The sequence below is a fragment of the Pezoporus flaviventris genome, unplaced genomic scaffold, assembly GCF_033815535.1.
Source record: "Pezoporus flaviventris isolate CSIRO_AGI_PZ_B2104156 unplaced genomic scaffold, CSIRO_AGI_Pfla_v1 ptg000009l, whole genome shotgun sequence".
In the NCBI taxonomy this organism is placed as follows: Eukaryota; Metazoa; Chordata; class Aves; order Psittaciformes; family Psittacidae; genus Pezoporus; species Pezoporus flaviventris.
The window spans coordinates 688,450-700,286 of record NW_026892557.1 but is presented as its reverse complement, the minus strand read 5'-3'; the positions used below and the strand labels follow the sequence as shown (position 1 = coordinate 700,286).

General features: G+C 44.8%; 1 protein-coding gene across 3 annotated transcripts; it reads left to right on the top strand.

Moving 5' to 3' along the window:
- The first annotated feature begins 1,048 nt into the window (after nt 1-1,048).
- MIIP (migration and invasion inhibitory protein) lies at nt 1,049-6,886 on the top strand. Of its 3 annotated transcripts, none has more exons than XM_061450058.1 (9): nt 1,049-1,803; nt 2,332-2,820; nt 3,415-3,514; nt 3,966-4,077; nt 4,280-4,344; nt 4,823-4,952; nt 5,326-5,422; nt 6,267-6,374; nt 6,679-6,886. In XM_061450058.1, the coding sequence occupies exons 1-9, from the start codon at nt 1,522-1,524 to the stop codon at nt 6,820-6,822; spliced, it is 1,527 nt and encodes a 508-aa protein (XP_061306042.1). In that variant the 5' UTR covers nt 1,049-1,521; the 3' UTR covers nt 6,823-6,886. The 3 variants fall into 3 exon arrangements, with proteins under 3 accessions (XP_061306042.1, XP_061306043.1, XP_061306041.1); XM_061450059.1 differs by having other exon boundaries at nt 1,049-1,788; nt 2,329-2,820; nt 3,412-3,514; nt 6,679-6,885; XM_061450057.1 differs by having other exon boundaries at nt 1,050-1,803; nt 3,412-3,514; nt 6,679-6,885.
- Nucleotides 6,887-11,837: the final 4,951 nt, after the last annotated feature.

Genomic DNA, 11,837 nt, shown 5'->3' with positions numbered 1-11,837 from the left:
CTCGGGCTCCGCACAGCGCTGTACGGGGGGGGGGGGGGTGTCACCGGCTCTGTGCGGCTGCCGGGCCTCATGGCGAGGGAGCGGGGGGCTGACAGTGCCCCGGGCCATCCCCCGTAGGCAGGGGGATCAGAACCTGCGTGTGCGCCGGGGAGCTCTGCGTAGCTGTTTGTGAGCCAGCGTTCCTTAATCCGGTATCAGAGATGGGAGTGCTTAGCGCGGGGGACAGCCATCAGTTACTTTTAACTGCAAGAAGTTAAGGTCCTTTCCACAAAGGATTCAGGCTAAAGCTTGAGTTCCTGGGTCTGAGCATGAAGCACTAACAGCTTCTGATCGATTATGCTAAGAGTGGGTCTCATCTGGTAGAACACGTCCAGAAAGTCCCTTGGCTAATGTTGTTTTCAGAGTATTTGCTCTCTGATGAGCAATGATGAGAGGATCAACGCTCTTGGCGTTGTCCTGTGAGAACTTGTTTTGTTCAAATAAGCTCAGTTTTAGTGTCTCAAGGCTGGCATTTCTGTTTTATGCCCAGTAGTGCACCTCTCGCTATATATATATGCATCTATATCACAAAAAGGTATACTGTAGTTTTACTGTTAGCACTGCTCTTCGTTCCAACCAGTGCTGTTGTACAGGACTTGCATTTAATTCCTCATGTCCAGTTGCCGAGGCAGCAGGCACCAAAACAAATGGGATGAGTTTTGGAGAAGGGTTTAGAGATCCTTTGGGACATATGGTCCTGGAGAAGCACAGAGTTGTCTTGAGGATATAATTGATTACTCAAGCCAAAAGCAAGGGGGGGGGGGGTAGGTTTAGTTTTCTTAATTAAAACAGCACTTTCTGCTAATTTAGAGGAGATGGTGGTGGTGTCACCATGTTGAACAGTGTGACAGCTTGCCACTCAAACTAAGTGTCTATCATCTTTCTGTCTATATCTCTATCTTTTTGTCTGTCTATCTATCTATCTATCTATCTATCTATCTATCTATCTATCTATCTATCTTTTTCTCCCCCCTCTCCCAATAAAAGGGTAAGAACTCTTAGTGCTTAATGTGTGACATTGGAATTGCCTGAGCCCTAGTCCCGAGTCATAATTGAGCCTTTTGAAGTCTTCCTTCCAGAAGTGGAGGACAGTTTGGACTCAATATTTCTTTTGGATGTAGTAAATATATTCATATTCCTTAGTCATATTTTGAACTTCTGAGCATCCTGCTGGTATCCCAGTATAAATTTGGAGGCTTGAAAAGCACATTCAAGCAGAATAAGGTTGTTCTAAATATCAGCCTCTGAATCAAATAGCTTTTATTTGGCTTTGTGATGCGAGTTTTTTCATGTTTAGTGTTTGTGAGAGTCTCTTGTCTCTGCTCAGTCAGCTGCAAGGTTTTGGGTGCAAACTGTTTGACACTCCATCTGAGGGAGGTATGCAGTGGTGCTAGTCTTTAGCATAAAGAGCTTTGAGACTGGCTGGTTTCTGAGGAGCAATAATCAACACTCCCAGTGGTCCAGCAGCTGTTTGTGGTTTTCATGAGAAGTCCCCCGCAGGTGGTTTCTCCTGGGACTGCTCCTTCCCTTCCTGCTTCCATTGATGTTGTTCACCCTTCCTCTGGCTTTACAGTGAAGCGTCTTCACAGGATGGAGATAGAGCACCTGCAGAGGCTGCGTGAGGCCAACCAGGACCTTCTGCAAAGGCTCAGAATGAAGCAGGAAGAGATCAGAAAAAGGCTTCCCAGCAAGGCATCTCTTGATAACAGAACAGCTCCTGAAAGCTCTGTCCCCTTGCCCACAAGAAGGGTACGTGTTGTGTCTGTGCCAGAAGTGCTGGGAAGCAAATGGACCTTATCTGAAAGACAGCAGCCTATGGAGTGATGTTCCAAAGGAGACAGATGAACACGGAGGAGCTGGTAGAAAGTAGAATGTGGAACATGGAGACAGAAAAGTAGCTGTTTGTTGCTTATCCTGTGGTCTCCACCGTGTTCTTGCAAAGGGGTCAGAGATCAGTTCCTGCCCAAGGAATGTAGGTTTCATAATCTAAGATAGGAATGAACTTTGTGGAACATACTCTTTTTATATCTTCTAAGCATGAAGGCTGAAAGTTAGTGTTCCTCAAATTGGGAAGAGCTGCATTTCTCTGGAAGTGGATCCCTTCCTTATCTTCCCCAGGCACTTAAATAATGTCTCATGAATACATGGGTTTTTTTTCCCCACAGGAATATAAAGGGGTGAGCAGACTAGAATGAGAGGTTGATTTTCTGTTACTGAGTGAAGTGTCCTAGAAAAAGGTGTGTGTAATCTGAACGATGCTGTGTGGTATAAGAATCTCTGTCCTTGCAGAAGACAAATCCAGCTGATGCTGTGGAGCCTACAGCTGACCCTGAAGTGTTGGTGTGTGTGGAACCTGGAGCTTATGCAGCCAGAGCAGCCCTCTGTTCATCTCTTAAACACAGCAGCAGTGACAGGGGGGTACAGCAACAACAAGAGAAGATGCAGGAAGCAGTAGGTTTGGATTCTGGCTTTCCTGGGAAAGAGAAGAATGTTGTGCCAGTGACTGCAGTCATTACCTGTGGCAGAGAAACCTCTGAAGTGGAGAGGGGTGGCCATGCTCAAGGAAGTCCACAGAAAGAATCCTTCCCTCTGGGACATGGAGAGAACAGAATCCAGTCCACTCTGCTAGATGGCTTCCATGAGAAGCAGCAGCTTGAGGATGTTCTGGCCTCATCACTGAGCAGCAGCCAAGGTGAAGAGACCAGCAAGCAGCATGTGGTTGTTAGAGAGCCTGTCGTTCGTGAATCAGTCTTGCTGACGTCTCAGTCCCAAGAGCCAAAGGTAAATGGGGTTTATGCTTGTTTTCATCAGTCAATAGAAGGATGGGGGAGAAAGGCTCAGGAGGACATTGCTTGCTCTGTTCTCACTGTGCAATTTGGAAGTTGGGGTCAGCTGTTCCCAGCCTTAGCAGCTGGGGGCTTGTGTCAGTTTGTTCAGGCCCTACTTTCCTTAGCCCTTGAACTGAAGACTTCAGCACTTCACTGTGAGACTCCTTGTCCTCTGTGTATGTGATTGACCTCTCAGGGAGAACAGCCTGGTGTGGTGCTGCTGCCACATAGCTTGTTTCCATAGGTGTGGAGGGCAGGTTATTGCTGTGGTCTTCCTCCAGGCCAGCAGAGGTGACCTGATGTTTGGGGATGTGTGATGCAAGGAGCATTTTGTTTAAAGCCCTGACAAATTCTGCCTTTCCCTGGGCAAGTCCCCTGCCTCCTCTTTCTGTTTTGTGACGTGAAAAAACAAAAGGCTGCTACTGGTAGAGGCATAGATAGAATCCAGCCACAAACTAAGCCACAGCTGTCCCATTTGAACAGTTGTCTCCTTGCTGTATCTTTGAACGTCTGCTAGTTGTCTTATGGATTGTTTTCTTCCCAGAAGGGAGCTGGTTGCATCACTTTTGAGTCTGACCCTGAAGAATATACCATACCTGTGAGCACCTGGTCCATACGTCCTTTCCTGGGCTACGACTGGATTGCAGGTGAGTCCTCAACATGAAGCAAAGCTCTCAGGATGTTGCAGTAATATGACAACGTCAAACCCAGTTTACGGCCCCTTTAAGTTTAGGTGTGACAGAACTGCAGCCCTAGAGCCCATGTGGAAGGTCTCAGCAGAAGAGCTGCAGTTTTGTCAGATGCCATTCCTTGTCCAGTGCATCCCTGGAATGGTGATGCTGCAGTGGAATGGGAAGCCAGGCAGCAAACGTCAAAGCTGAGTGAGGTCAGAGGGGATACCCAGTAACTGAAATGAATGAATGCAATAACGGACCCAAATCATGCAGTGAATCTCTGGCTTGACACAACGACGTGTTTTTCTTAGTATTCATTTTGGTGCTTCAGACCTTTACTTTGGCTCTTTTATGTGAGGTTTGCTTTGGGGCTTTTCTATGTGTGGTAAATCCTTGACCTTTTCCCTTTCCTTGGCCCTCTCAGGACTCCTAGATACGAGCCCTTCAGTAGCAGAAAAATCTGACCAGTACTTTGCTGAGCTGCACGAGTTCCGACAGGTCAACAGAGAAGAATGTATTCATGAGCAGCGCCCAGAGTGAGTGGGTATGGGGCGAGGGCTGAAGCAGCAATGTGTCTCTTTAGCCCGATGAGGAGTAGAGCCTGATTGGAGTGGGAAATTGTAAGGGTGGCTTTGTAGGCCTTTATTTCCCTCCCAGTCGGAAATGCATGTTTTGAAAAGGTGGGGCTGTTCAGAGAGCCTGCCCCCTTACACTGATTTGTTTGCGTATCTCTTTTAGGCCCAGCGCTGTGGACTACAGAGATCCTGAACAAGAACCAGATGTGATAACCGGTTCCCATAAGTGTAAGATCATATTGCCTCCTAATCTAATTTCTGTGAACGAACAACTGAGCAGACTTTGCCTGTTGTTCTGAGGAAGCCCTGCATCGTGCAAGGCAGGGAGGAATGTGGGATTTTTAGGTGCAGCTTCTAAACCAGCTTCAGTTTCGTACTCCAAAGATAACTTGAGTCTCCTAAGGATCCCCTCTCTATCAGGGTCATCTTACTTCATCAGGGTTTCTTGTAATTGGCTGATGTTCTCTTATTAACTTGAGGAGGTTGAAGTTCTGGTTTTGCTTTTTAGGAACTTCTTTGGGGACAGGAAATGTAAAAGATATTTCAGGAAAAGCAGCTCTTTCTATAGAATGCGTGTGTGACACTGATGGAACACAGCTTGGTTGAGTGGATTGAGAAGCCTTCTGGCAAACAATAGGAATAGCTATTGTTTAGCTATTACTAATGGTAGCAATAACTGCCATGATGGTGTGTTACTCCGTGGCAGGTGTTTACTGTTACCGGTTAAACCAGCGCCTCTTCCCTGTCCCTGTGGATTCAGAGTCTGCCTGCCCCGTGTGTAAGATCCCACGTACTCACCGGCCCCCAGAGAAATTGGGAGAGCCAGCCTATGTCAGGTAAATTAGTTATTGCTTTGTGATGGGCAGAAGTCAAGGAAACAATAGGAAAGAAAAAGCTGATGATGTGAGGGAGAAAGCAGTGCCAAATTGCTCTGTTCATGGTTGCTGTTCTCTCTCTCTTGCTTTAAAACTTCTCACTCATCTTTTCCATAAGCAGAAGCAGTTTTGAAGTCAGTGAGAAATGCATGTTTTATCTGAATTTGCTCCAGAATCTGAATTCTGTATATGTTAAGTGTCTAATGCTCTAATCCAAAACTGTTTCACTTGGTTCACTTTGGGATTAGACCCTTGGGTTCTGAGTGGGGCAGGTGTGCAAATTTCCTTTGCCTTGTAGAAAGCATAGGCAATGACTTCCATTCCGTGGTTGCAGGGTCAGCATTCCCAGGTCTACCCTTATGCCTGCCTACAAGCACAAAGCCCATCGCAGGAAGAGCTTTGAACCAGAAGATAGTCTAGCGTTACCTTCGGTAAGTCGCTGTCTTCTTACTGATACTGATGGCACAGCCCGGGTTGTACATTGCTGTACAGCACCAGAAGGAAGGAGAATCTGGGACTCATCCCCTTGGGCAGGGCTTCCACTAAAAGTTCTGATCTGTGTCACTGAGATAGCAAGGAAAACCACTGGTGTGTGCTTCTGAGTTCCTAGCTTTGTGCAACTGACATAAAGTATATGACACATCTCCAAATGCTTTACCTTGAGGAAAAGAAAGTGCCATATGGAGCTGTGTACTTCTGAGGCATGATTCAGCTGACTTATTTCAGGCATTGACATTTCAACACGATGAACCAGACCTTAAGAGTGTCTGTGTTTCTTTCCACAGGTGTTAGGGAGTCTCAAAGACAAGTTTCCATTAAGTATTCACAGTGTATTGCACATGGGCCAGGCAGAATCAGTAGTGGCAAGGGTGGGTTTAAAACTGTATTGAATAGAGTAGGTCTTGTGTTCCAGCCACAAGGCAATGCTGCAGGCAGTATTACTGATCAGACCTAGCCCTGGCTTAGACATTTCCAGGGAAGATGTAGGAAGAAGCTTGATTTTGAGGTTTAGGGAACTGCACAAGTGGAGTTGGTTTCAGAGGGTGGTTGACTGAATTCACACAGCAGGAGATGGGTTTAGAAATAATTAGTGAAAGGTGGAAGAGGGGATGCCTCTGCAGTTCTGCTTCATTAAAGATTTCTTCTTTTTCCTGCTAGTCCAAATTAATTACTTGCTTAAACCTCCCTGCACAGAAGTTATTATGTAGAACTAACAGGCCACAATGGATTAAAAAGGGTGAAGCACTGCAATGCAGCACTCCCATCTCTTCACAGCACTGCCTGGCTGGCTGGAAAAATACCATCTCTTGCAGCAACCCCATGCTCAGCAGTTTGGATCTGCGAGCTTCCCTGGAAGAGAAGCCTCCTCACCATCCTCGCCGGGTAAGAGTAGCCTGTTCAGTGCCCCTAGAGATGCTGTGGATTGCACAGACAGGAATTGCAATCCTGTCTCTCTAAAGGGCATCATAATCATCAGTGGCTGAGCAAGTGAAAATGCCTGGAAGATTTTCTCCTGATCTCCACTGGGAAGCATTTTCCTTTGCTGCTGTGTAAACTGCACAAAACAGCACAGACACAAACCAGCAAATGGAGCTGGAGCACTGGCAGAAGCTTCTTCAGCTCCCCAGTCTTCATCAAATGGGAAAAGTCTGGTATTCCATTAACACCCTCTTCATTTGGATTCCAGAACTTGGTGTCCAGAGTGTCAGGAGGAACCAGAACTGACCAGCTTCTGAACCTGACCCCCTTGGCACACTTCAGATTGAGCAGTGCTTCTCAGCAGAGGGGGAGCAAACCAAATCTGGCCACTAGAGAGCAGCTCCAGATTTAAACCTGACTGCCTCAACTCTGTGAACCCCTGACTTGATTGTCCTGGAAACCTCTATTTGGATAAAAATAAATCTTTGAATGGATTTTTAACTGGTTTTCATAGTCATGTATCTACAGGAGCAACATATATGAGAGTCTGTACATTCAACTATGGGTTTTTACTTTCTTCCTTTGCTTTTTGCAGCTACTTCTAAGCAGATGCACGAGCTCCCCTGCCTAGGGCTGGATAAAGGGATGTGTACAGGATGACTAACTAGTACTGTTACCACTAGGACAGCTGTAGCAGCAGAGTTCATCTGCCACCTCAACTAGATAAACCAGAAGTGTAATGTTAACTCTGGATGCCAGGGTGAGGAATGGGCCTGTGGATGCCCAGGTTCAGTGGAATGCATACAAGTATGTCCATTTCCAAATGCTGGGAGCATGGCACAGAACTTGGTAATGCCTTAAGCTTGAGTTACTCAATAATTTAGTTTACAGAAGTGCAGTTTCTCTTCAGTGCCATGTCTGAGGATGGATTACATCCAAGTAATTATGAATGTGGAAAAAGTAAAGTGAGACTTTTTTTAACCAAAAAGCCAGGTAATGCCTTAAGATGTTTGCAAATCCTGCTTGCCTCAGAAAGCTTTTCCAAGCTCTTTGGGGATAAACCAAAACCCATTTTGGAGCTTTGAAATTGTGACAGAAGAAAATATAATATGGTGAGGCACTGGAATGGGTTGCCCAGGGAGGCTGTGAATGCTCCATCCCTGGTGGTGTTCAAGGCCAGGTTGGACGAGGCCTTGTGTGATATGATTTAGCGTAGGGTGTCCCTGCCCATGGCAGGGGGTTGGAACTGGATGATTTTAAGGTCCTTTCCAACCTAAACTATTCTATTCTTTGATTCTATAATATAGAATGTGATTTGTTTAAACTGTATAGACTGGTCTTACTTTCCTTGTCTGAAAACAATAAGCCTGATGTTTCATTTTGCTTTGAATAAGCCTGAAACAGCACTTCTTGCCACAAACTTATTCTGGGAGCTAATGTGACGGAAGGAATTGGGATTATACCAACAGTATTTTCAGCTTCTTGGCATTCACTGTTATTTATATATCAAATATTACTTACTAAATCAAATCATAGAATCATAGAATAGTTAGGGTTGGAAAGGACCTTAAGATCATCAAGTTCCAACCCCCCTGCCATGTATGAGTAGACTTTAAGATTGAAAATATTACTACAAAAGAAATGAATCCAGTGACTGTAAAACACTGGGTGCCAAATGTTATAGCAAATTAAAATGCAAGATTTTTACTCCCTTGCTTTCAAACCCCAAACTTGAGAAGTCATAAAAATCAGGCACTTCAAAACCAGAAAATGTCACGAGTAGTTTTGTGTGATAAAGCTACTTCTACAGCATTACTGCTACATTACAGTATTACTACTGTAATATACTGTATTACAGTATAACTACTTTACTAGGCTGTCATTGTTTGCAGCTCAATAAGTAGACAATGGGCACGTGTTAAAGAGACTTTCCCTCATGGCATAGCTGAGTCTCTGCATTCTCTTGCTCCTGGTATCAAGTAACATTTGATTAACTGCTGACTTACAGGACCTTCTCTGATCCCATCTCAGCTTCACGCTACACACACATCATCAGCAGAGATCAGATGTAAAACTTACCGAAGCACTAAGCAAGCTTGGCATTAACTAAACTAGCTAACATAGAAAATGCCAAGCAACCTTGGTTTTGGGCATTGCTACCTTTAGCACCTAAACTGAAAGGAGATTTGAATGTTAGAGACAGATGCATGTAATCAGGTAAAATAGCATGAATAACAATAGAGTGCCTATAGGGGTTTTCTCCTTCTTGTTCTGATAGACATTGTCCTCTGAGGGAAGAGCAGAGAAATCAGGGAGGGTTGTTTGCTTTATTTGTTCTGCTTATTTTTGTTTTAATATTATCTTAACACAGGATTATCTTCTAGGAAAACAGGCAAAATGTAGGGAACAGTAGAGTGGGTTTGTTATAAAACTGAGGTGCTTCTTCCAGTTACTGATAGGGCTTCTTTTGGAAAGCCTCTTTCATTGTATCTGAAAGCAAACCACACAAAGTCTGAAATGAATGCATTCACTTAAAAATGGATGCAGGCTGTAACGTTCCTATGCAACCCAACCTCTTCACCCTTTTCATTGCTGTTGCTTTTATTACAGACTTACAATGGCATTGTGTGATGTAACACCTTTCCAAAAAAGCCAGCAGCAACAATAAGCACTTTGCACTTCCCATTCTTTTAAATATCTAGTTCAAGTGGGAATGAATTGAAGAAGTCCTAAGAAGGATGGCGGTGGGAAGCCTGCTTTCCCTTTGGCTGTGTGAGATGGATTCTTTCTTCTGAAGAGCAATGGTATCCTCCTACTGCAGCCTTTCCCTCATTGGGACTTACTTTCTCTTTGTTTCTCTTTCTCTTGTTTCATTTGTTCATTTCTTTTTATTCCTTCCTTCCTTCCTTGCATGCGGTGCCTGCTTCCCTCCCTCCCTCCTTCCCTCGCGTTTTTCATTTTACTATTTATTTTCATTATTTCACCATGTTATTTCATTATTGCATTTGCCTTTCCTCTTGCCTTTCCTCTTGTGTCTCCCTCTCCCTTTCCCTTCCCTTTTCCATTGTTTCATTGCAGTATTTCAGTCTATTTCATTCGAACAAGTCAGTTTATTTTTTTTACAGAAAGAATCAAACCAGAACAAGGAAGAAGAAAGTAGAACAACAACAACAACAACATCGCCCCCCCCCCAGCTGGTTTAAACACTCCTGTCATGGACAACAGTATGGATTTTCCACAGCTCCCTCAGGGCTCTGAACACAACTTGTGGCCTGTGCGAAATTCTGTTGAGCTTGGTCTTCATGCCCAGGTTGATCAAACACAAAAGAAACCTGCAGAAATAAGCATTGAAGAATTGTTTGGGTAAGAATGCAATTAGAAACTTGCTTTTTTTATCATTCACTTGTACAAGTTTCTCAATGATTGCATACATGGCAAACTCCTTCCCAGAGTGAGCCGCGCCAGTTTGGTATTGCAAGGTCCACGAAGGACTGCATAAGCCTTCTTCAACATGAGGCTGCTTAGGGCTGTCTGACATACCTTCCTTATTTTAGGAGCTGATGAAGTGGGAGATAAACTTCTCCTCTTAAGTGAGCTCCTCGGCTGCAAACATGGTTGCTTTGGACTCAGACTCTGGGTGTCTGGTTTCTCTGTCGTCATCACTTTTCCTTCAGGTTCAGATGTTGTGCCTTCGTGTTCCTGCAAAATCAGTAATACAAGGTCAGTACCGCACAATTCATCACCCAGGCACATGTTCTCACCACAGCATCAGTTTTCCTACATGTTCTGCATGCTCAAGGCAACTAAACTGCCGAGCATCTGATATCGTTTCTGTATTTCTACGCTTCAGAGGTGCTTTATTTTGGTACAATTCGCTGTCAAACATAGGGAGGCTTTCACTTATGACTGTAAGACAAGACAGCTTAACCACCATCTTCTGAGGGTGGCATCAAACCAGCCTGAGCTAATGAGGAAACTGAGTTTACTTCCAGCAATTGAGCTTCCTTCTTCTATAGGAGCAAATAAATTTGAAGTAGCCTGGCTTGCTGTGAGCGACAAGAAGGGATGGAAGACGAGGATCATCGGCAGGCAGCATTTTGGAGAGAAGTGAAAAACAAAACCCCAAGAACTTCGTAATTGTTCCACAGTCTGGAAGAGGGTTTTGAGACCTAAACCCCAACCTATCCAATAGTCTGAGCTCAGAAAATCCTCTTGCCCATGGTCAGAGGTCACACACTTCATTCTTAACATGCTGCATTGTCAGACAGCAGTAGAGGGGCAATGACAACTGCATGTGTCAGCATCTGCCCGCGCAGCAGGCACCCAAACTTACAGATTTCTTTGGGAACTTGCGTTTTGCCAGGATGCTGGAAAAGTCCAGGTTTGCAGGCAGGTGTTGAATTGGCCATGCTGGATCTAACACGTTCACTCTGATGTCAAGTACAAGCAGTTTCTTCCGAGGAAAAAGACCAGTCCATGTAGAACGTAAATGAAATAAGTGCTTCTTAGTCTGTGCATCCACCTAAAACAATCAGACAATTGTAGGGCTTGTGAAGGGAATAGGAAACAATTTCTTGATGTTTTCTGTCGAACTAAAGAGTTCATCTGTTTCCTGTCTCTAGGAATCTCGGCAGCATTTGTTCCTGGTAGGACATACATGCTTTCCATTTGGGTTTTTCTTCTTCTGTTGCCATATCTTTAATGTTTTAATAAGAAGAGATGGGCATAAACTCAAAGGCAGGAAGGTCCACCTGAACTTGGGGAAGTGCTCACGTACTGAGAGGATGACTGAGCACTGGGATGGGGTGCCCAGAGCAGTTGTGAAGCCTCCTGCCCTGGTGCCTTCCAACAGTTTTGTTACTGTGTTTTTTTTGCCCACATAAATTGGGCAAGGAAAATGAGACCTTTGCTAGGGAAATAGTTGAAAGAACATTTCAGAGATTGGAATCTTTGCAATAAAACCTTTAAATCGCCTTGAAACAACAGTTCCACATTCGACCTTCTGTTCCTCAGTCCATGGGTATAGATGTATGAGCTGCACTGCTTACAAGTGCTGTAGAGCAAGGTGCTAACATGGCAAACAGAACTTATCTGAAGGTGTGCATACCTCTTCAAAGACACGAGGGAATATAAAAGTTAGGTTTTTAGCAAATGCAGGCACGTATTCTGCTCCCACGTTCTTGATTATGGAATCCATAAGGAACAGGACCGGAAGTTTCTGTGATGGAGGAGCCTGGAGTAAGGAGAAGAAACTGAGATGGGGCTTCAATCGTGAGACATGCTGCTCTCCCAGAGCTTTTGGTGGGATGAGTCCCAAACCCTCTCCTAGTACGAGCAGGGAGGAAGGGCTCTTGCTCTCCTGGGAGTCCCCTGCCTGCTTTCCTGTCTCTCCTTGTCCCTTCTACATTCCTCCTCCTGCAGCCCCTG